This window comes from Dasypus novemcinctus, chromosome 25 (genome assembly GCF_030445035.2).
Source record: "Dasypus novemcinctus isolate mDasNov1 chromosome 25, mDasNov1.1.hap2, whole genome shotgun sequence".
Lineage (NCBI taxonomy): Eukaryota > Metazoa > Chordata > Mammalia > Cingulata > Dasypodidae > Dasypus > Dasypus novemcinctus.
In genome coordinates, this window is record NC_080697.1 from 26,850,722 (window position 1) to 26,877,155 (window position 26,434).

Genomic DNA, 26,434 nt, shown 5'->3' on the forward strand with positions numbered 1-26,434 from the left:
TCCCAGAAGGAGAAGAGAAGGGAAAAGGGGCAGAAGGAATATTTGAAGAAATAATGGTAGAAAATTTCCCAACCCTATTGAAGGACATAGATATCCCTGTCCAAGAAGTGTAACGTACTCCCATCCAAAAAAACCCAAATAGACCAACTCTGAGACACATACTCATCAGAATGTCAAATGCCAGAGATAATGAGAGAATTCTGAGAACAGCAAGAGAAAAGCAATGCATAACATATAAGGGATACCTAATAAGATTAAGTGCTGATTTCTCATCAGAAACCATGGAGGTAAGAAGACAGTGGTCTGATATATTTAAGATACTACAAGAGAAATACTTCCAACCAAGAATCTTATATCCAGCAAGACTGTCTTTCAAAAATGAAGGTGAGGTTAGAATCTTCACAGATAAACTGAAACTGAGAGAATTTCTAAGCAAGAGACCAGATTTTCAGGAAATATTAAAGGGTGTACTAGAGCCTGAAAAGAAAAGACAGGAGAGAGAAGTCTCTAGAGGAAGAGAGTCTAGAAATGAAGTTTATATCAATAAAAGTAACTGAAAGTGTCAAAAGAGTGGTGAAAATAAATTATGACTGATAAAACTCAAATAGGAATAAGCTTAACCAATGATGTAAAGCACTTGTGTTCAGAAAACTGCAACTCAATGTTAAAAGAAACCAAAAAAGACCTGAATAACTAGAAAAACATTCCATTCTCATGGATTGGAAGACTAAATATCATTAAGATGTCAATTCGACTCAAATTGATATACAGATTCAATGCAATCCCGATAAAAATTCCACCAGCTTTTAAAAAAAGATTGAAAACACAATTACCAAATTTATTTGGAAGGGTAAGGGGATCCTGAATAGCCAGAAACTTCTTAAAAATGAAAAGCAAACTCCCCTCTCCAGACTTTGAATAATATTATCTAGCTATAGTGGTGAAAACAGCATGGTACTGGCATAAAGACAGACACATAGACAAATGGAACCAAATTTATGGTTCAGAAACAGACACTCACATGTATGGTCAAGTAATTTTTGCCTAGCCTGCCAAACCCACACAGCTTGGGCAGAATGGTCCATTCAACAAATGGTGCTGAAAGAACTGGATACCCACAACCGAAAGAAGGAAAGAGGACCCCTATCTCACACCTTATCCAAAAATTAACTCAAAATGGACCAAAAACCTAAAAATAAAAGCAACATAAACCTTCTAGAAGAAATTGTAGGAAAGTATCTTCAAGATCTGGTGGTAGGTGGTGGATTCTGAAAGGAGATAAGAGGAGGATTGAGATGGACTAATGATGTTTAATGTATATAAAAGTTTTAATTTGCTTTACTGTAAAAGTGTGGAAATATATAGAGTGGATGGTAGCAAATAGTGATTAACAGCTATTTTATAAATGGAGATGTGGGTGAAAATGGTAGTCTAGGCATGTAAATGCCAATTGACAGAATGCTAGAGAATAATCTAGGAACTGAATAGCACAGTAAACCAAGATGTGGATGAGAATTGTGGTTGATGGTACAGATGTTAGAGTGTCCTTTCCAAGCTAGAGCAAATGTACATCACTACTGCAGGGTGTTGGGAATGTGGAAAAGCCTGGGAAAAAATACAACTGGAGTGACCTATGGACTGTGGTTAATAATAACATAATACTCTTGCATCTATGTGAAAGTTGTACTGTCTTGATAATGAGTCTGTATGGAAAATGTGAGCCAAATGTACACTATGGACATGGTAACAATCAGATGATATTATCTTATCTGTAACAAATATTCCACCACAGCGTGGTGTATTGACAGAGGGGTGCTGTTTGGGAATTCTGCACATATACATGATTGTTTTATAAGTTTACAACTTCTGTCATAAAAATATATATTTTAAAAATAATAATAGGATGAGTTTGGGGGAAAACACACCAAAGGTAAGATAAGGACTATAATTTGTAGTAAGAATTTCACAATATTCTTTCATAATTTTTAACAAATGTCTCACAACAATGCAAGGTGTTGGTGGAGGGCTGATGTATGGGAGCCCAATATGATGTTATGCTTTTTGCTTTGTAAGTTCACAACTTTTACTATACACTTAATTGCTTATGTATGTTCATGCATAAATGATACAAAGATAATAATAATAGAGTGGGTTGGGGGAAAATATTTAGGTTAGTAGTAATATTTTGACAATGCTCTTTAATCAGTAGTTAAAAAGGCTTAACAACAATGCAAGTTATTGGTGACAGGATGAGTTACAAGAGTCTGTATGATGTTATTTTTATATATGTTTGTTTTATAAGTTCACAACTATTTCTATATAATTATTGTTTATGTATGAGTGATATACTTCAATAAGTTAATTTTTTTTAAACAGTGAGTCAGGAGATCATTCCAGAGGTTACACTTATGCACATCTCAGCAGGACCTCATTGACTGCCACAGTAAACAGTGCCTCAAACAGTGGGGCTCCTGAGGGCTCTAGAGACATCCAGACACTATAAGCAAGGCAGACATGCTCAGGAATTTGGCACCTTGTCATTGGGTCTTACTCTGAAATTTATGCTTCCCACTATATCAAAGGTAGACTCATTTATAGTTTCCCTACACATGGCTTTTCTGCCCCTTTTATTTGAACATATAATTAGCACTATACTTGTTAAATACATGTCCCAGAAACTTAAATCTTTGGTTCATTCATGTATCACTTGAGCCCTGAATCTCAGCAGAGTTGCAACACCTATTCTCCAGTTCACTGGACTCATGTAGGACAACTAACAAGGTGATGATGATGGCCATTCCCATCCAAAGAAACAGTCTGCAACTGCAAGCAAGATAGTTCCATCTATCTACCCCATGGGATCTAGGCCCCCTCTCAATTAGAAACACAGTGGACATCACCATCTCAAAATCCTCAAAATTGGAGAATGAACAATGGGCTAAGGTAGACTTATTATTATTCTAATATATACTTATTATTTTAGCAATGGAAGAACTTTCATATTCATATAAAGGCAGTGACCACCAGAGGTTCTGCGGGGTGGGAGAAGGAAGAATAGTGAACATTGGGGCATTTTGGGGACATTGGAATTATCCTTCATGACATTGCAATGACAGATACAGGCCATTATATATTTTGTTATAAGCTACAAAATTTTGTTGGATAGAGTGTAAACTATAATGTAAGCTATAGTCCACTCTTAGTAGCAGTGCTTCAATATATGTTCATCAATTGTAACAAATGTACCACATTAATGAAGGATGTTGTTACTGTGGGGAAGTGTGGAGCTGAGAGTGAGTGGGGCATATGGGAATCCCCTATATTTTTTATGTAACATTTATGTGATCTAAAGCTTCTTTAAAAATTAAAAATTAAAAACATAAAATGTACAAACTCCCTCAGCCTTCCTGCAAGAGCACTTCAAGTATGGAAAGAATTACTATGTTTGTCAGGAATGCCTTTGTTCTTATCAAGCAGTAAAAACATTGGAGGGTCAAATAAGAACTACTGCTAAGCAAATGACCAATGCTGTAAATGATGGTTTACTTCTACCATTTGCCTGGTAATGACATTGCCTTTGGGTCTTTAGATCACACCCCAATGAACAGGAAACCTAGGAGACTCTGTTATACCATGATCTGCGGGCTCGTGGTGACCTCCTTTCCAAATGAATTATAATGTGTTTCCGTGTAGCCTGGTGCAAGCAGATCCCTGGAGAACAAGAAATGTCATGGTTACTCATGTTAGTTAGAAGTCCAGTGACTAAAGTAAAAGCTTTCCCTGGATGTGCATAAAAGTTTTAAATCCAGAACTCTTCTTCCTTATTGCTCAGGACAAGTCCCTGAATGAAAGGGTTGCTTAGAATAGGAAGACAGAAAGAGGCAGGGGCATTCCTGAGTAGTGTGGAACAATGTAATTGTAGGACTATATATACTTGCTTCAGAAGAGACTTTAGGAAGAAATGGAAAGGAGAGGAACAAAGGCAATTAAAAGGGATGAAATTGGCAAAGTTCCTCACCATTTTAGGCTAACTGCATTTTGCACCCTTGTTGTTTTCTGTTACCGAGGAAAATGGTTGAGAACTGTGGCAGAAGAAAGCATTGGAAATTGATTTGAATATGCTAGTTAGGATCTTTTACTGAGATTCTTAAAATTCATCATTTGCTCACCAGAAGAGGAATCTGAATACATTTTAAACGAGGTGGAGGTGAGGAGAGAAGGAAGTAGCTAAAGTGTACTGAGTGACATCTTTAGATCAGACTGTTCTACATGTTACATGTATTGCTTAATTTCATTCTTTCAACAATTCTTTGAGGTATGTATCAGTCTCCCTACTTCTCAAATAAATTCTATAATTCAAGTGGCAAAGAATCATGTCCATCTCTTCCTGAAGGCAAAACCTCTACCATTTCCATTTTACCATGCTGTTTCTAAACTCCAGTCAGTGGTTATATTTTACAAAAGGTAATTGTCTATTTGGAGGGTGGGGGGAATCTTCCTAGATTCTGAGAACAAACTAGCAATTGAAAGAGAATGAATATGCAGAATTAGGAAAAACAGTTTTTGAAATATTGTAGGTGTAGGGTGGTCAGGATCTGGATGAGAGCTGTGTTGGGAAAATTGAAATGAAATTCAGAAGAATCTGTGATGGACTGAACAAGGAGAATGATGGAATAAGAATACAATGCAATATATGAGAAAAATGGAGGAGTTAATGGAAAGTTAACTAGAAAGAACTCTGTTGTCAAAATAAGAAGCATCCAATTCTCATTTTACCGATAACTTATTCTTTGGATCTAGAGTTTTATTTAACTTATATGTGTCTTGTTTTTTCCTAGTTGCAAATGGTTTTAATATCTCATCCTTCAGTGCTGGAAGAAAAGAATATAATAACTTAGGGGAGAAATTTTTTAAAAAATTATTGCAAAGTTGGAATATCCTTATCTGCTCCTTCATAGAATTTGATAGAATGCATGCCCACTCCTAATTCATTCATTGAGTTTTACTATTAAAAATATCTGAATACTAATAAACTGTTGTTTTACCCAATGTGTTTCTACTATTTCAGCAGAAACAAGTATCTGTCTTATCCCCTAGGGCCAGTTCAGAACAAAAGCTTATTAAGTCAAGATTTGTAAGAGTAATAAGTAGTAACAGACTTGATTAGCACATTTTCCACATACTAACTTTCTGTTGATGAGGAAAATAAAAGAAGTAAAGGTATTTACTTGTTTTTCTTCAAACGAAGCACTGCAATTTTTCCATTAACAGTCATTTCATATTTCAATTCAGTTTCAAATTTTTCCTGTAAAAATACACAAATATTTACTGGTAATTAAAAACATCCAAATATTCATTTGGCTATTATGTTTATTTGTTTAATCATTAGCAAATGATGTCTGCTCTTCTTTAGCAGTAGCCAGTATAATGCCAAATGTCTGCCTCTGTCCCTTTTAACACATCAAACAACTCTGCCAAAACAAATTATCAGACAAATTATCAGACATCATCAACTTGTTTTCCATCCATCCATCCATCCATCCATCCATCCATCCATCCATCCATCCATCATCTATCCATCCATCCATGAATTCTACAAATATTTTTTGAGTGTTGGTTATGTATAAGATACTGTGCTCAGTGCTGGAAATTCAATAAGGAGGAAAAATTGATACCTTGACAAAGTGTTTATAATCTTGTGGAAATATAGACCATATATCTCTTGTATGCTAAAAGATGTACATATGGAAGGTAGGATGGTTAGCCTTTTAAGGTCAGGGACATCTTCCTTGAGGAAGTAGCATTTAAGCTGAGACATGAGGTAGCCATGTGAGGCACAATACTTCTGTGCCACCCACTGATGATTGTGGTCTTGAGGTCTTCTCAAGGCTAAATGGAGCTTAGAATATGGGATATGGGCAAAAGAATAAGAATATATACTCTTATGTGGGAGGAATCATCAGGAGGTAAACACGGTCTCAGGAGTTCAGGAAGAAGAAATATTACCTCAAGCGAACCATATGGAAAAGCAGAACCTTAGTTTTAAGTTTATATTTACACATACAAGAGGATATATAGAGGATACCATAAAATTATCTTAAAGATGTATTTGTTACTGAATTTTGATGTCCATCTACAAAATTAGGGCTGTTAGCAGTGGATATACTTAATATCTAAATTTCCAGGGGAAGTGCTTATGAAACTGCCATTAAAGTAATCTAAGAATGGCAGACCAGATATAATCGAGAGCCACTTATTATAGACTGAGTCATGTTTCCTCTGCTTTGTTGCATCGAAGGCCAATTCTTCCTTCTCTCCTCTCTCTCATGGCCAGAACAGTACCTGAGCTCATTGAGGGACAATGGTGGATCAGAGTCATGAGTCCTGTGTGCTCTGCAGAGATTTGGCCATATCCAAAGTCAAGTATTAAATTCCATACTTTCTTTAAATAATCAGTTATTAGGGTCTGATCCAGTGTCAACAATTCTAGACTATAAATATCAAATGCTATGGGGTCTAAATTAGGAGAAGCTGTTGGAATTCATCTCATTTTCATGGATAACAAGAGATGGAGAAAGGCCCAAGGGTTGAAAATAAAAGACATGGGGAAATATCATAATCATTTATTGTTCAAGTTTAAAAAAGGTCAAGTAGAATGAAGAAATTAGGAGGATACACAGAAGAGTCCTCCAGAGTACACATTTTATCAGTTTCCTGACAGCAATGATTTTTTAGTGGATCTTTGCATAAACATTATTTGGAGGTTATATTTTAGACAAAGACACTTATTTTTGAGTTGGAGTTTTTTTTTTAGCAGCAGACTCTGGGGAAGAGACTATAGATGAAAGAAAACAGTAAGGAAGGAAAATGAAGGGTTCCATGAAAGGGGGTATTGAGGGCTGATCATAAACTATTCTTGGGTGAATTGTACCCCTTAAAAGGATATGTTGAAACCCTAACTCCCAATACCACAGAACACAATCTTATTTGGAAATAGAGACATTGCAGATGGAATTTTAAGTTAAGATGAAGTCATACTGGAGAAAGGTGAGCCCTTAATCCAATAGAACTGGTGCCCATATGAGACAGGGAGCAGACACACAGATACATAGCAGAGAATGACATGTGACAATGAGAAAGAAATTTAAGTGCTGAATCTGCAAACCAAGGAAAGGCAAGCATTCCCAACCATCAGAAGCTGGGAAGAGGTAAAGAAGGATTCTCCTCTACAGGTTTCAGAGGCCCTGTCAACACCATGATTTGGGATGCTACCTTCCATAAGTGAGACAATAAATTTCTGTTGTTTTGGGTCCACCAAGTTTGTGGTACTTTGTTACAGAAATCTAAGGAAACCAACCACTGGATGATGTGATAACTGTACTTCTAAAATATAAGTCCATGAAGGAGATAAATGCCTGCTGATAAGAAGTATGTCAATTTACATACTATCTGAGTTTTGAGCTATGGGTTAGGAGAGGGAAGATGCAACTTGATTTGGAGAGCATTACTAAGGCTCTCCCTCAGAATGAAATGGATTTGGGTCCAGGGATATATAGATCAAAATTTCTTCCAGGGAAACGTCTATGGGTTAAGTTTAGTGGGGGAATTGGGAAGGCTATAGTCATGGATGGTCCTGGGATGAGAACAAATCTGTAAAGATGATGTCTATGGATGTACATTGGAAATGACAAGCAAAGGAAACCCTAGAACTCCCAGTGATGCTCTTAATTCTAATAGCACAACTGGTACCATTACATACAGTGAATCTGAGGCCTGGTAAAACTATCTAGTGGCCTGCAATTGTTGTCAATATGGAACAGGTATGTGCTGTCAGATATTCTATCTTATACATAGAACCGACCACAAAAATGGTTTTGACCTCTGAAGAAGTGTGCAATCTGGAGGCAGAATTGTGAGAAGAATAGTAACAACTTTTGAATATAAGTTTCTAACACCAATAAGTTTGATTATTTTTTGCATATATCCATGCAAATATGCCCTGGGCAAGTTACTCCAGTCATAGTCATTCATTCACTCATTCATGCATTTGTTCATTTACACACTTATTTTTTCAACAAGTACATTTTCATTTCTCATTATATGTATGGATATAATATAAAATCATGATTAAAACATACAAGTTTCTACCCTGATATTTAGCACTCCTCCAGAAAATCATTACAAATGTTTATTTCATTCCATAACCAAAATTGCCACATGTGATAAAGTTAGAAAAGATGAGACTATGCCTATGGCACAGCTGCAGGTAATGCCAATGGCTTGATTCTCTGGTCCATTGAAGGGCACCATCCCACATAATAATTAGTTCAGGGTCATCCATCTCTTCACTACTTTGAGAAGTAATTAATCTAAAGAGAGATCCATGCGGCATCTAGGGATGCAGAAATACCCTTGTAATGTGGGTAGTCAGATGCATTGGATTCTGGAGTTTTCAAGTAATTCCTACTTAAACCTTTGTAAGGCAAACCAATAATCTTAACACAGAAACCAATCACAAGGATAACTCCAAGAACTTGGCTTATACCTGTTCATATTAGTCATACGTTGTGCTTAAGCAAAAAAAAAAATTAAAAATGATTTATGCCAGTGAAAGGAATCTGACTGTTTCAAGGCAGACATGGTTGTCACTTGCTTCTTTAGTCTATGCTTGTAAGACAAGTGGGATATGGCAGAACCCAGTAACCTTGACAGTACTGGGTTGAAATACTAGTCATTCAGCAGAATTGAGTTGAATATTTGTAGGTAGGACAGGAGCTGGAATAATGGATAGACTGTTAGGGTTTACTTCAGGATATTTATAGAAACTTAATGAAAGCCATATGGATAAGGATCCCCATTAAAATACAGCACACCACTTAAGTTTTAGTTTTGGATAAATGGTGAATGAATTTTAGTATAAGTATATCCCATGCAATATTGGAGTCATACTATAAAAGACTTGCTGTTTAAACAAAATTCAAATTTAACTTGGCATCCTATACTTTTACTTGCTAAATCTGGCAGGCCTCAAGATATGAGAAATAATGGAAACAAGCAGTCAGTGACTAGAGAAAGACGAGATTCTGAGAAACCAGAGTTTGGGAACCACTATCTGGACAAAAAGAGATTAATTCTTCTGGGATATTTCTGCATCAGCCACCTACATGTTCTGGGATACTTCAAAGGTATCAATATCACCTGGATACTAAAGAGTAAACATGAGAGAGTTATGTATATTCGTGGGTCAGAATGGAAGCACTCAGTGCTCAACCTATTATATTCTTTATGCCCAATAACAAGTTTACTTCTATTCTTTATAATTAAATGCAGCAGGAGGGAATTTGGAAATTTTTTAGGTAAAGCAACAAAAATAAAAATAATTAAGATTCACCAAATAAAGCATTAAAGTGTTCATACTATCTATGTTCCTTTTTTCAAATATCTAGGGTATTTGGTTTAATGATTTTTTAATTTCTTTTAAAAGTTAGAATCAATATACTTTATAAGGATTTCTTTGTATCAAAAAATATTTGTTACCTCTGGAATAACCTCCTGACTCACTTTGAAGTCTCTTAGCTATAAAAACTCATTTGTATTTACTATTTCCCCCTTTTGGTCAAGGTATTCTCCTAGATTCACCACTAGTCAGTGCTTGGTAATAATCCCTCAGTGCCAGGGAGGTTAATTCCAAGAAGTCATATCCCACAGGGTGGGTAGGGAAGGTAGCACATTTATATGCTGAATTTGGCTTAAAGAGAGGCCACATTTGAGTAATAAGGAGGATTTCAGGAAGTAACTCTTATGCAATACATAATACTAGGCTAAGTTTCCATTTCACTAGAAAAGATTCAGAATTACAATCATCAATATCAAGGGCCTGGCATAATGGTCTGTCCTCCTTCGCTAGGCACTGCCATGTACTTGGGGGATTCTTGTTGCTTTATTGGAGAATGTAGCAGGACTTTCCAGGATAGGAATTCAATATTCTTTTGACTGTTTTATGGGTCTCATCCACCAAGGCAATGTCCCATGACCACTTGAACAGAGGTTACACTTATGCATGTCTCAGCAGGATCTCATTGACTGCAACAGTAAACAATGCCTCAAACAGTGGGGCTCCTGAGGGCTCTAGAGACATCTAGACACTATAGGCAGGGCAGAAAAATCTCAGGAATTCAGCACCCTATCGGTGGGCCTGACTTTGGAATATATGCTCCCCAATGTAACAGAGGTAGACTCATTTATAATTTCCCTACACGTGGCTTCTCTGCCCCTTTTATTTGAACCTATAATTAGAACTATACTTCTTAAATATATGTCCCAGAAACTTAAATCTTTGGTTTGTTCATATGCCAACTGAGCCCTGAATCTCAGCAGAGTTGCAACACCCACTCACCAGTTCATTGGACTCATCCAGGACTACTAACAAAAGAATGATTATGACCAACACCCATCCCAAGAAGCAGAGAGTGTCTGCAACTGCAAGCAATACAGTTCCATCCATCTGTCCAATGGAATCTAAGCCCTCTCTCAGTCAGAGATAGGGTGGTGGGCATCACCAAGTCCTCAAGATTGAGAAATGAACAAACTTAGAGGGGGAAAGCAACTACGGAGTAAAGTAGACTTATGATTATTCTAGCAATGGAAGAATTTGTATCATTGATATAAAGGCAGTGGCCACCAGAAGTTCTGAGGAGAGTGAGGGGGAGAATAGATGCAATATGGGGGCAGAATTGTCCTGCATGACATTGCAATGATGGCTACAGGCCATTTTGCATTTTGTCAAAACCTATAAAATTGTGCAGTACAAAGTGTAAACTATAATAGAAACTATAGTCCTTGGTTGGTACAATGCTTCAGTTTGTGTTCATCAATTGTAACAAATGTACTACACTAGTGAAAGATGTTGTTAATATGGGAAAGTGTGCAAGGGTGAAGAGGTAGGGTATATGGGAATCCCCTATATTTTTGATGCAGCATTTATGAGATCTAAACCTCTTTAAAAATAAAAACCATGTATATTTTTAAAAGTCTTTTCAAACACTTTCTATGTTCTGGGGCAAGAATTGGGAGGCAGGGATGAATGGATAAGGCAGGCACTTGTCAAAGACATAGAAAACACTTTAAAAAAAAAATTGACACTGGGGGAAGTGAATTTGGCTCAAGTGATAAGGCCTCTGGCTACCATATGGGAGGACTCAGGGTCGTTCCCTGGGACCTCCTGGTGAAAAAGAAGAGAAAGCATTCCTGTACAGGAGCCAGTGCCTGCACAAGTAGGGGAGAGTCAAGGTGAAGCACAGCAGGGACCAGGAATTGAGATGGTGCAATTTACAGGGAACCTCTCTCCACATTGGAGGTCCCCAGGATCAAATTCCACTGAATCTTAGAGGAGAAAGATTAAAAGAGAAGACAAAAAAGAGAAATAGATACAGAAGATCACAAAACGAATGGACACAGAAAGCAAAAACAGCAGGACACGGGTGGGGGCGGGGGAGAGGGGAAGGGGAAAAATAAATAAATCTTAAAAAAACAAATTTACACTGGGGATTTCAAACCAGATGGGAAGACTGTAAACATCATTACAGACACACACACTCATGTGAACACACACGCACACATTCACATATCTACACTACAGATACAAAATTAATATTTAAAAATTTTAAATACTAAATGTTACAACACTAACCATCATCAAAGTAGAATTTAATAGTATACAAAAGAATATTCAGGGCTGGCTTCACAAAGAATTTAATACATGCTGGGCTTTAAATAGAGAGAACATTTTAAGTAGCAAGAAATCCATAAGCAAGGACACAAAGATCGAAACAAGCTTCTTGTTAAGAAAGGTTTTGATAATACTAAGGCTAACTACAAAGGAGTTTATGTTGAGAAGCAGAAAGAAAACGCCTTAAACTGGGTTAGGAAGCTAAAAAGAGCTTTACAAGTTAGTCGTAAGAACTGGAATATAATGACTAAGATAGGAGAGTGTAATGGCATAATCTTGAACACGGAATTAACCTACACATTCTGCTTCATTTTTTACACACATTACCTCAATCATATAATATAAAAATTACTATTATCTCCACTGTAAGACAAATAATTGAAAGTTCACATGTGCTGAGATTTACATAAGGAGAATTGACAAAACAAAGACATTAACACAAGTCCTGTGAATTCAGATCCTATACACTTTCACTACAAATCAGGAAAATATAAGCCTCATACAACCATTTAACCTAGCAACAAACTAGAAAATTTATTTATTTGCAATAAATATCAAGCACATTATATCAACCACATATATCTATTCAATTATTTCAAAATTTAATATTGAATACCCAATATGTGCCAGTAATTAATCTATAGTTTCTTACCTAAATAAATTGTTCAAAAGCTTAACATTATTTTTAAAGTTATGAGGAAATCACTTTAGAGTTGTGATTAAAAACATTTCACCTGTATTTGAATTTCCTTAATATTTTCAGTGAAAAAAGGTAGGTGGCATTTTTAAAAGTCTGCCAGAAGCATCTGAAAAAGTTATACTGCAGAGGAATTCAATGCATATGGGTTCTCTTTAAACTTAGTTTCAACATTTTGTTAAATGATAATTATTTTGGGAAACAGAATCTACTACAGGTTCTGCCTTCATAAATTTGCGAGCCTTAGGAAAAATAATCTAGATGAACATTGTTCGATGGGAGAGTATGTACTCCTGGCAAGTTGCTGTAAGCCTTTCTTTACATCTCATTTATTTGCATTTTCCTGTCTCTCAGGAGAAGACTTCAGAGTGTAGTTAACTAGAAATTGCTAATTACTGCTGAATGAATTATAATAGATTAGCTTTCCTTTCATAAGGAATAAATGTTTATTGAGTGAATGTTGAAAACATGTTGTATCTTTACACAAACTTTGATAGCTGCCTGTTTAGAAAAGATAGAGGTAAATTTCATGTTTGATTATATTAATTCGCCCTAATTTTATATACATACATCCACAATATTTTCTTTTCTACTTGTTTTAAGAATCATGATTTTGTTTGTGTATGTGTGTGTGTAAATAGATGATAGATAATGATAGGTGATAGATAGGCAGAAAAGTTATATCCAATTTTTATTGGAAGGACACAGGATAAGTTTTAAATTACCATAAATATCTTAAAGCTCAATATTTATATGACCTTGTGCAGTTTATTTCACCTCTCATATTCTTAATTTGAAAATTATGGATAATAACAGAACTTTTTGTTATACTGAAGATTAAAAATGATAGGTCATAAAACAAACACAAGTGTAGATATTATTGCTATTTACCTCCAAGTCTTTATACCTGAGAATTTCACAAGGTCCATTTGATACACATACACACACCAAGAGTCTTGGATAAATCAAAAGGTGTACCTGTTGATGTGGCGCCTTAATATTTTTGGCCTCTCTTTTATGTGGTGGATGAATTCTTCTGGGATAAACCACTTCATGCATCACTAACCCAGGGAGTTCTTTAATAGAATATACTGAGAAAAAAAGAAAAAAAAAAAGGAAAGAGAATACTCAGCATGCAGTACTAAAACAAACCAACTAGAAAAGGTCAGCCTTATCACATCAGCAATGAAAGCAATCACACACAGAGACCTGAAGAGAGTTATATCTGAGGCTTATTAGGTGCAGATACCAGAAGAATGGACAAAACCAGAAAACCACTCTCTCCCCAATCTTTACTTTACACCACATCTTAAATTTTTCTTCCACTAAATGTTTACAAATGTTTCTTTATTTAGTGAAAATATTGCTTTTTAATTTTCCCATTTCTCTTTGCTATTATCTTGGACTCGTCATGGAGGATATCTGAACAGGGATATAGCAAGCATTATAAGGCAAAAGAAAAGGAAGGCAGAAGCCAAGCTGATTCTCTAAGAAACTAATCAGTTTCCGAATGACTAAGATTTGAAGCCCTCTAAAAATTATACAGTGTTATAAAAATGAAATAACATATGAGTGTCATTTCCTGTTCTAGTATATTTTTCTTGCATTTGCCAAGAGTAATGTTTTACATTGATGAAAGAAAAGTCTCCAATAGCAGACCCAAGAATGGGCTGGCATTATCAATACAGATAAACCTTCACTTTCGTGTAGAAAACGCAAGAAAAAAATGAAAAGAAAGTTGAAGAAGCAAAAATTTAGACAGAATCACTGGCCTGAAAAGAACTTGTCTGAGCCTACAGTTATGTTGAAAGAGAATGGGACCCTTCTCTAACCCAACCTTCTGTCTGAATCGAATTCTCATCGCAATGTTTTTTTCAAGTTATTTTAGAAAGAAATTCAGAGTTTTTGCAAAGTTCCTGGATTTTTAATTGCCTTTTATATTTGCCCACATGGTCTAGTCCCTGCTCTGTGTAGAGTGGTGTCTGAGGAGATGTCAAGTGACCTGCTTTGGTGGTGGAGGTGGCTGCAGGGACACCCAGACATAGACAGTAGTAGGAAACAGAGCAGAGTGCAGGCCAGTGGGACAACTTACTAACACAGTGACTGCAAGGGCTTTAGTTCTCTTCTCTGTAGGATTCTACAGGTATCCTAGCTCATTAAGTTACTCAAATGTAAATGCTCTGATAATATACATTTATATAACTGTGGTCAAGGTTTTTTAACAAACTACAAAGCTGGGGCACTCAAATGAGTATTATTGGTGAATTGCCTTGGAAGACACTTAGCCCAATAATGTGCCAGAGAAAATTTGTTTTTCAAATTTTCTTCAGGAACTAAAAGAGGAACTCTCAAAAATTCCTAGTGTTATCAATTTTTAAAATTATTTATGCTGACTTTAATTCATTTGGTCAGACAAAAGTCACTTGCATTTAACTTTAACGAATAGAAAAAGTGATTAAATTGGCTCATAATTCTTCTAGTTAAAAATGAGGTGTTAAAATAATGAAACAGCTTTTCTTTCAAAGTTTTTCGATTTACTCTAAAAAACATTTCAATCACTGTCATATCCATATAATAGCTCTGCTAGTTACAAACATTATGTTCTTTCACCATTTACTTTCATTTCCAAAGATTTACAACAACCTTTTATGCACAGACTAACCCTCAGCTTTCTATTCTCTACCTTCATTCTATTTTCTGGTGACCTATATTCTAATTATTAACTCCATGAGTTTACACAATATATTTACTTCATAATAGCACAATCATACACTATTTGTCCTTTTGTGTCTGGCTTGCTTCACTCAAACTAAGGTACTCCAGGTTCAGCCATGTTGTCAAATGCTTGAAAGGGAAAGTCTAAGGTCATCTATATTACTAGAAGGAAACCTAAAAATGTAATGGGACTGTATGACAGTGAAACCTCATGTGAAATATGAATATGGTTAATATCGTATATGTAAGACTGTTTTTTATAAAATGTAAACACAAATAAACTAGAGAGATGAAAACAGAATAGCAGCTATGTATGGCAGGGGAAGCATAGAGATTGAGAGGTGATGAGTTTTATTATTATTATTATTATTATTATTATTGGAATAATGAAAATGCTCTAAAAATGATTGAAGTGATGAATGTACAACTATGATTATACCAAATGCCATTGATTGTACACTTTGGATGGATTTATGCTTTATTAATTTGTACCAATAAAATTGATTTGTTAAAAAAAAACTTTCAAAAACACTTTAAGCCACAGTTCCAACAGCAGAATGTCTTAATTTTTTGTTTTTTTTTAATTCTTTAAAAAGAGAGGGCAGATTACATGGTCTCTAAAGCCAATTCAAGTAGTGTATACCTTTATGAAAATAAATTCAGAACCTCTTATAACTTCTGTTTATTAGAGAAGTTGTGGATTTACAGAGCAAATGTATAAAATACAGGATTCCCATGTACCACCCTACCACCAACAACTTGCATTGGTATGGAACATTTGTTACAATTAATGATAGCACATTTTCATAGTTGTACTGTTACAGTCCATGGTTTAACTTAGGATTCATACATAGTGCAGTTCTGGGGATTTTTAAAAAAATTTTATTCTGTTACCATAGATACAATCTAAGAGTTCCCCTTTTAATCATATTTAGATATAACTTCATAGGAGCAAAACTCATATAGTTAAGCTCTAGTCCACAGTGATAAAAATAAGCCTCGATATTTTATAGCCACATCTCAAAAACTATACTACAAGGTCCTTCAGTTCCTCACTTCTTAATGTCATGGAGGTAATCACTGAGCATCTTTTATTTCTAATTAAACTATTTGGCAAAAGAAGATAATAGCATTAGTTTAAAAGATTTTTCATAACCGATATTAAAAAGCCTAACGACATTGATGTGTATATTTGAATGTGATTAAAAGGGGAAATTTTAGGTTGAACACGTTACTAGAATAAAAATTAAAACAAAAAAATGCACAGACATATATATCACAAACAGGGAACCCTACTGTAAATTTTGGGCTAATAGTTGATAATACAATTATAATAATATTCTTTCATAAACTGTAACAAAGGTACCATACTAATTTAATGCAAGGTATTAAAAATGGAAAGTGGAATATATGGTAGTTGTATTTTCTGTGTGATTTTTCTGTAAACCTACAACTTCTCTAATTTAAAAAAATCATTTTATTTTAATTGAGTTGAATGATCACAATTACCATAATTATTTCAAAACAATAGGACAAAAAGAGGAAAGAAAATTATTCTTTCCAAAAATGAACTGATGGTCTTCGCATAATTCCCTGCTGCCTCCTTCAACTCTGTGATACAAGACAAACTTGCCATAAGGCACAAGCATGCTGTCCTGTGTATTGTGTCTAATCAATGCAATTAGTATTGCTAATACAGAGTTAATGAAGTCACATATTCACTGATGTTGCAGCCAGAGTTACTTATAATGTTCTTATAAAGCTGTTTTAAGTGGTTTTCATCCATAATGTACATAATGCTGATCAAAAATTTTAGTCCAAGCTTCCTTCAGTTTATAAAACAATAATGCCCAACTGATTTTTTAATGAAAGCAGAACATGATAACACACAACATTTAGAAGTGGTGAGAAGGGAACAGGCCAATCAGCCAAACACCAGTTTTGTCTGATATGCTATCTGATGTCCATGTCTCTAGTTGGTATCTGAATCCCAGTGTCTCACGACCAGCTGGATCTTAAATATGGAATCAAATATGTAAAATAGTGGAGAAATTTATTTCCAACTCTTTGTTTGACGGCTAAGCATTTCCCAATGGCAACAACAACACATAATATTTCTTTTGGAAGACTCAGGAATTCTCTCACTCTTTCAGTTTGAAGTGGTCAGATTTCCAACTTGTCCCAAACCCTTGTAACAGTACACTCTCTTAATAACTACATTATTTCCCTTAAAGGTCCGTATTTTCATAAAATCAAAAAAGTTCCTGAAAGAATGAGATCTGAGACATAAATAACAAAGCAGTTGTTTGGCTTATTCATCCTTTAGTTTGATGATGGGATAGTTGAATAACATCTCCCAGCTGAATAACATGGGGCTAATTATTTCAAAGCCTGTGGAACAAGCACATCTAACAGTCATCTAAGGATCACACAAATCCAAGGTGTAACACAATATATTTCTGCTAATTTATTTTAATATTTGTTTTTTCTCCCTAATAAAATGTCCCACAGAACTCACACCTTGGATTAATTTGACCAAATTAATGCAAATTTGACCAAAGTAATGCAGAACTGGATCAAGCAAAAAATAAAATTTGTTATTTTGGTTTGGGTTATATAATTATTTTTTACTGTTCATTATTTTCAGAAAAGCCAGAGCTCATTAACAAGACTAATATAATAGACATTAGTCTGGGCTGCTAATTTATTGCTTTTTAAAAAGTATTTGGGGTCATTTTGGAGTTTAGAACATTTGTGTATAATATTGAAATTTTCATTTTTGTACAAATCTGTTCAAAACTGTTTAATATCTTTCTAAACTGAAGATGTGATCTTAACCTCTCAATCGGAGTTTATGCAATGACATGGATTTAAGGGCTAGGATTGGTTCACTCCCTCTAGGCTATCTTGTGATTTTAAACTTCATGAACTAAAAGTGAGAACAAATATTGAGGAAGTGGACACATCCTAAGTAAATCTATTCTTATGTCTATTAAGGTTAAATTGCATGTAATCTTCTAGACACCTTAAGAAAGCAAGAAATAGCTGATAACTTGAAATAAAATAGTTAGAAAAGAGTACTATATTTCCTGGATATTCTGCTGGAATATCAAAAAAGACCTTTCTCTTTTTGTCAGTGCAATTACTTCCTCACCCCCTAACATCTCAAATATCTTCTATAAACATTTGTGGAGTTTTTTTCGTATAATGAAATCCCATGGGTCACTTTTCTCAGGAGATTGTGAACCTCGTTACAAACAGCTGCCTTATTTTACCTTATTCTTTTTAAGCATATGGGAGCTTGGTACAAATCATGGTCAGAGAGGCACATCTTTATTTTCTAATGTTGGGGCAGGAAAAAAAAAAGGAGTTGGGAAAAGGAAAGTTTCTTTACTTCTTACATTCTGTCTGGGAAATAAACCCAAATGGGAATAATGGCAGGTATTTCTGGACGTACTCTTGAAAATACAAGACGGAAGGTAAGAGCTTTTCTGTTTTTCCCACACTCCTCGCAAGATCAGTTTTAGAATCTCTGATCCCACCACCAAGTACTCAGGGTGAGGTCACAGCCTTCAGCATGACGTGTTAGGCTCTGCTTCGTGCCATGTTGTGAACACATAGAGCGGAAGCTGAAACAGTCCGAGTGTCCGATTTCACCAAAAAATTGTACTGTGTGTGGTCCCCAGCGTTAGCCATGTGATATTGTTAATTGCTCCAGCTTGATCGTTATGCTTTTGGACAAAACTAGTACACAAGCAGGTCTTACATTTCAACTAAAATAGCGTTTCTGGAGAATATGGAGAAAGAAGAGATCTGTTAATTTTGACCCCAAAAGTAGGAATTTTAAGTAAGTAACTTACCTAGCATCAGTTCTATATTTAAAGATAGTAATGAAACTTTCACAAGTCTGGGAAACAAATCTGAAGTCAGGCTTGGAGGAAATAATTTTTGTGACAAGCTATTCAGTGGGTGCATGGTGGTGATAGTTGGGGGGGGGGGCACTTTTTACCCCCCTACTTGCTGTAGTCTATTGCCACTGCCAGACCATGGCAGGCATTTTTTTTAAGATTATCTAGATCATTTATTGAATTTCCATGGAACTATACACAAAATTTTACTTAGAATATAAGCAGTAACTTTCTAAAAATATTTTAAGCTTTTCTGTTTTTTAAGGGATGAGGCAGGTATTTTAAGAACCCATAAAAGGTTTACCAGGGGAGGATTCCTAATCATTACAGCCAATATGTTGACTTAGATAAGCTCTATAAGATTTATTAATTAGAAGTAGTATTCCTCTACTTTTTAATTCTTAAATGTTTGTTGTAACCATCAAAATGGAAGTTAATTATTTACTTAAACTTAATAGAAAAATTGATCTTGGTCAGGTAATATAAAACCAAATTACAAATATAAAATAGGCACTGTTTATTTTCAATAAATGTGCACTCAAAAGGCAACAGACCCAGCCAAACTGGCCCCAATAATAATAGCAGATACTTCTAGAGACTCTTCTACACACTTAGAAGCACTCAAATCTGCCACATCTTTACTGCTCTACTAATGACAAAGTGGATTTTGCACAATTCCACTTTTTTACTTATAAAATGACACTAGTTATTTAAATTATGTGGATTTTGAGATTGTGCAATTTCTCCTTTTATTTATATATATTCTCAGAACAGGCATGCATGTAAATATTGGTTCAAGATCTCTTCTTTATATTGAGTCTTTAAGTCAGGCACAGCCCCTAAACAACAAATTAAAACCAGTTCTACCTTGTTAGTAAAATTGATTGAGGGGAAAAATCCCAACCAGTTAATAATAGTCTACAAGGTGAAACTACTGGGAGAAGATGAAAATTGAGCAGTTCGGTGACATATTTAACAGACATTGAAAAGGAGGTAAACACCTACTTGGATCTGGAGAAAGGAGGAAAGTAGCCATCAGAAGAAACCCTTGCAACATGCTGTGTGATTCCAGGAGCCTGCCCTTCTCACTCAAATACAAGAGCTCTGCTTGGTCTGCCCCTGCCTTCTCTCGTGTGAGACAGAATCAAATGCCTAGGTTCATTCTTGGCTGTGCTTAAGGAAGTGTTTACAAAAGGTGTTTCACAACCTCGAAGCTGTGGTCCTGAACAATGGCCTGGCAGGCGGAAGTTCTTGTTGCCTCCTAGCTTGAAGATTCATTTACCATAAAATATTGTTTTTCTCTCTCCTCCTCCATACTCCCCACTCAAAAATAGTACATTTCTAATATTTTATTATAGCCCATAAACCACAATGAGGTAACTATTTTGCTATATCTTGAAATCTGTGTCAGTCACCCAATCTAGATTAAAGAAATACTATGTCCATGAAATATTTACATTTGTCTCTCACACTATGTGTGTGTGTATATATACATATATATACACATTAGCTATGTTTACAAAAAGTGACTGAGAATGTCATTCTTCCCTCATATACACATAAGGTTCAGTGGAGCAATTTCTAATCCAATCCAATTATAACATTAAATTGTTTTCTAATTATTTTGTGCTCTGTTCTTAACACAATTGTGCTCTCAGGAAGCATGAATTATTCTGAAATAAGCACACAAACACAAGCACAAGGATTTTAACCTCCCCCGGGTGTTTCTATTATAACTGACAACCAGGACAAGGAAAAAAGAATGAAATTTCCAGTGAAATTTCAGGAACTATGGCTGGTGGTAGTGACACTAAGTGGGCCTGCCCAAGAAATCACACTGAGTAATAAAGTAGATAATATTAGTTGAGCTGTTTAGTAAGTCTCAGGTATTTTCTTAAATCCTTTATATACATTATCTTATTGATCCCTATACTCCTCTGATAAATATCATTTTACAGATGAAAAAATTAGCCTTTAAAAAGAAAAGGATTAAAAAGATTAAATCTCAGTTGTCCTCATTTTATAGAGAAAGATTAATTAGCTTGCCCAAAGTCACTTATCTAGTAAGTGGCAGAGTTGGACTTTGAACTATATATTGTATGAGTGCTTAGTCACAAATTCTGCTTGCATAGCTGACTTAAATACCCAGTTTTTTTCCTTTATTATATATGTATGTATATATGTGTGTGTGTATGTATGTATGTATGTATAATCATTTGGAGTAGAAATAACCCTGAACATGGACAAGTTATTGCTACAAAACCTTTTCCTGGTTCACTAAAATTATGCATTTTTTAATGGATTCTAGAACAAATTCTCGATAATAGAGTGACTATGTTGAAATGGAGTTTCTCTAAAGGATCATAAAGGAATTAACTAACACCACAGGGGAATTTTTAAATCTAGTACTTGAGCATTTTCAGGCAACAGGATTGGGAATCTCACAGGTCTCTTGCTGCTTGAACCCAGGTCTACTGCTTTGTCTCTTACAGAGAAGAAAAAAGCTGTATCCACATTTTAATTCATCTTGAATACATGCTTCCCCTCTAATTCAATTTGCATTCACTAGTACTTACTATGTGTCACAGGGGATCACAGTGTCAAAACACAATCGCTTCCTTTGAGATGCTGACATGTGGTGAGGGAAACAAAAACAGTTACCATGGAACCATGCAAAGTGAGTGCTGCTCATCTATCAGTACGTTTGTGTGTAGGACTGTGATACATTTATGCACAGAGGTCAGGGCCCTATCACCAACAGGGGATGAAGGGCTTCCTGGAGGCAGGAACAATTTGATCAATGAAGAGTATGAGGAGGATCTATTACAGCACATTAGATTATTGCTGACAGTATTTTAGTATTGCTGGAACAAAAAGCATCTGGAGGAACGGGAAGAGATACTACTAGCATAACAAAGTTACATGAGTACATTAGCTTACACACTTGTCTATTTAAGTGGGGAGTGCACAGGAAAGGGGAATAATAGCAGTTTTCCTGCTATATTCTCTGGGTATTTATTTCATTCAAGAACTTCAAAATGTTTCCTAAGTGATTAGGATATGTCATTTTGGCATCAATTTTCACACAATTCTGAAGAGGAAACTCTGAGGATCATAGAAATATGAAAGGCAGTAGGTGTTTTTTGAAGATGTATGACAAATCCTAGGACCATTGGGTATGTTATCCTTAATATACATTTTTGTTTAATTAAAACAAATTATTTTCTAAACAGCAACGCCCTTAAATTGCTTCTGAAATGAGTGGAAGAGATGGTCCTCCTTCAATCCAAGTTAGACTATAATGATTACTAAGTCTTGTCTTTTTTGTTTGACAGGTATCTTATCATTGACCTATTGAGAGTTGACACTCGCTAAATGCTTCCTGTGATGCTAGTAAGGGCCATATTGTGGGATTTATGGATCATACATTTTTATATGGTTGACCACATTCATTCTCTTTGCTCCACACACATACTAATACTTGCTGAAAAATGTATCTGATCATATCTCTAATTCCATTTAGAGTAACAGAATGACAGAAAGTACAAACTTCTATTTGGAAAGTAACATTTGAGAGAATATGTCTTGACACAGTGAAGATATCAATATGCAGCAAGACTGTTAAATATTTTATTTTATTTTAAACAAGTAATTCAACTACAGAGAATCTACCTTAAGGAAATTGTCTGAAATATAAAATGGGCTTTATATATCAACTCTATTACTTATAAAGCCTTAAAATTAAAATAAATATTTTAAAAAAGAAAGATGGGTATATAAATCATTGCATGCCTACTCAATGAAATATTAAGTCATAATTTAAAATTACTTTTAGAATAATGTTTCAGTTTACTAAAAGCTGCTTGGAACAATAATACTAAATGGGCTGGCTTTTACAGTGGAAATGTATTAGATTGAATGTTTACAGTTCTGAGGCTGTGGAAGTGTCCAGATCAAGGCATCATCAGGAGATGGGCTGCTGGCAATCCTGGAGTCCTCCAACACCTGGCAAGGCACATGGAGGCATCTGCTTCTCTTTTGGGTCTTATTGATTCAGCTTCCACCATTTCCATCTGTGGCTTCCTCTCTTGGATTCTTCTCTGATCTGCTGGGTCTTCTCTTCCATCTCTGCAGCCATCTTTCTGTGCAGTTACATAAAAATAAGCACAAAAATCAAGATATTCTATAAAATTATTAAGATAGACCCTCCCTCCCTAGACTGAACCCCTTTTGATATGTAGTGGTTATTGTTAAATTCTCTACTTAAAAAATAGTAACTACTGAATAAATGTTTGTGCATTGAATGAATGATTAAGGATCACTCTTATAAAACAAGCAGAGCTTCTGGTTGCATCCAATGGTCAAGAAGAAGGCACTGAGTAAATAAACCACAAGTCACGAGCAGCTGAATCTTAGAAGAAAAGGAGGAAAAAGCTGTTTTCTAACACCAAAACCAATTTAAAGATTTAGGGTTTCCTATTCTAGCTTACCATGTTCCCACCTGTGGTAAGTAGATAATGTGACACAAAGGAAAGAAAGCTATTTGCTTTTAAGCTTAGTAAATACATTTTTACAAAGGAAACCAAGAAATTTTCTTATCATCTTTCAGGAACTGTATTTACCTAAGGTTCTACTTTTGGTTAGGTTTTAATTTTACAATCAGCCAATAACCTCTCTGGCCCTGGCCCTGTTCTACTAACTATGTATTTAAGACATGCTTTATTCCAAAAGGTATATTGTATCAGTGACATGAAGTGGCCTTTCCTCTTATTATACAATACCCAACTTAAAAAGCTGTAGATAATGTAGATAAAGCAAATGTATCATTTGCATAATCTGATGCACTTAGCAGATATGGTTTGGCCAAACACTTGGTCTTCCAGGTAGAATGAGGATACAAACTGCCCATCTTTGTCTCTGTAATTCTTCTGTTTTTTTTCTGGGCTCCACTGCTGACCTACATCTCACTCCCTACCAAAACACACACACCTCCAAGTAATAATCACATATTCCCAACCTTAGGAGGCATAACATGAATGTTCTTTGATTTGATATGTTATTTTTTTTTACTTCCATGTATATATATTTAAGACAAGGATATTCATTTATGCAACCCAATTAAATACAATGATCAAGTTCAAGAAATTTAACAATGATATAAAGCATGCAGTCTGTATTCCAATTTTTTTCAATTGTCCCAATAATGTCCTTTGGGAATTCCTCCTTCATTATTAGAGTCACTCCAGGATGATATATTGCATTAAATTGTCATTGTCTCTTTAATCTTTCACTTGCTTTTTGTAAATGTGGTAACATATATACAACATAAAATTTCCCTTCTCAACCAATCTCAAGAGTACAAATCAGTAGGATTAATAATATTCAAAATGTTATTATACTTTCACCACCATCCATTACCAAAAATTTCTTTTAATGCAAATAGAGACCCCATACCTATTATACATTAATTCCCCACTTCTCTATCCTCCTACCCCTGCTAACCTATACTCTACTTTTTGTCTCCATGAATTTGCATATTCCAGTTATTTCATACAAGTGGAATCATACAATATCTGTCCTTTTGTATCTGACTTATTTTGCTCAATATGATGTCTTTATAGTTCATTCATATTGTGGCATGTATCAGAACTTCATTTCATTTTATGGCTGTATAATATTCCACTGTACATATGTACCATATTTTGTTTATCCATTTTCTGCTGATGGGTTCTTGGATTATTTCCACCTTTATGTTATTTTGAATAATGCTCATATGAACATTGGTGTACAAGTATCTGTTTGAGTCCCTGTTTTCAATTATTTTAGTTATATAAATAGGAGAGGAAGTATTGGGTCATATGGTAATTCTCTATTTAACTTTTTAAGAAATCACCAAACTGTTTTGCATAGGAGCTACACCATTTTACATTCCCAATAACAATGTCCTGGGGTTCCTATTTCTCTGCATCCTCGCATTTGGTATTTTCTGTTTGTTTTTGTTTGTTTTTGTTTTAAATAATAATAGCCATTCAAGAGTCTGTGAGATGGTGTTGTCTCTTGGCATTGATTTAAATGTCCCCAGTGACTAATGATGTTGAGCATATTTTCATGTGCTTATTGCCCAGTTGTATAAAGTCTTTTAAGAAATATCTATTTCAATCCTTTCCCCATTTTTTAAAAATTGAATCGTGTCTTTTTGAGTTTTACGAGTTATTTATATATTTTGGATATTAAACCCTTATTGGATATATGGTTTCCAAATATTTTCTCCCTTTTTATAGATGTCTTTTCACTTTCTTGATAATGCCCTTCGATGCACAAAGTTTTAATTTAATGAAGTCCAACTTACCTATTTTTAAAATTTTGTTTCTCATGCTTTTGTTGTAAAGACTAAGAATCCATTGCCTAATACAAGGTCTTGAAATTTTTCCCTATGTTTTCTTCTAAGAATTTTCTAGTTTTAACATATTTAGATCAGTGATCCATATGCAGTAATTCTGTATATGAGGTAGGGTTCCATTTTTTTTTTTTTTTTTGCACGTGGATATCCAGTTTTCACAGCACCACTTGCTGACAAGAATAATCTTTCCCCCATTGAGTGGGACTTGGCACCCTTGTCAAAATCAATTGGCCATAGATGTGTGAGTTTATTTCTGAATTCTCAATTTTATTTCATTTGTCTACACATCACTCCTTGTTCCAGTCCCACAGTGTTTTACTACTGTAGCTTTAGAATAAGTTTTAAAATTGGAATGTGAGACTTTCAAGGTGGTTTTGGTTATTTAGAGTCCTTTGCCCATCCCTATGAATTCTATTACTATCTTTACTTTTTCAAAAAAGAAGGCTGTTTTTATTGGGATTGCATCTGTAAATTGTTGTGGATAGTATTGACATCTTGATGATATTAAACCTTCCAGTCCATGAACACGGAATATCTTTCCACTTATTTTGATCTTTAATTTCTTTCAGTATTGATTTGTAGTTTCCATGTAAAAGTCCATTACTTGCTTGATCAAATTTATCCCTAGATATTTTATGCTTTATGTTGCTATTGTAAATGGAATTTTCTTGATTTCCTTTTCAGATTGTTCTTTGCTGGTATACAGAAAAACCAGTCATTTTTGTGTGTTGATCTTATATCTTACCACTTAGCTGAATTCATTTATTGTCTTTACTTCCTTGAAGATTGTACAGTGTTGAATAGCAGTGGTAAAAGAAGGCATCCTTGTCATGCTCCTGATATAACTGAGAAAGAAGTTAGTCTTTCACCATTGAGTATGATGTTAGCTGTGGGATTTTTTATTTATTTATTTATTTTATATATGCCCTTTATCATATTGAGGTTGTTCCCTCCTATTCCTAGGTTTCTGAGTGTTTTATCAAGAA

At 34.9% G+C, this 26,434-nt stretch overlaps 1 protein-coding gene across 2 annotated transcripts in view; it reads right to left on the reverse strand.

Annotated features, from left to right (window-relative positions):
- ADAM28 (ADAM metallopeptidase domain 28) overlaps nt 1-20,236 on the reverse strand; it is a 66,355-nt gene extending 46,119 nt beyond the window's left edge. Inside the window, exons 1-4 of one of the 2 annotated variants that reach the window (XM_058287852.2) lie at nt 20,054-20,236; nt 13,404-13,516; nt 5,229-5,305; nt 3,633-3,711 (exon numbers count right to left, since the gene is read on the reverse strand). In XM_058287852.2, the coding sequence (XP_058143835.1) occupies nt 3,633-3,711; nt 5,229-5,305; nt 13,404-13,516; nt 20,054-20,105 (321 nt within the window). In that variant the 5' untranslated portion in view covers nt 20,106-20,236. The remainder of the gene's footprint in view (nt 1-3,632; nt 3,712-5,228; nt 5,306-13,403; nt 13,517-20,053) is intronic. The other variant, XM_023589109.3, reaches the window with a different exon arrangement.
- Nucleotides 20,237-26,434: the final 6,198 nt, after the last annotated feature.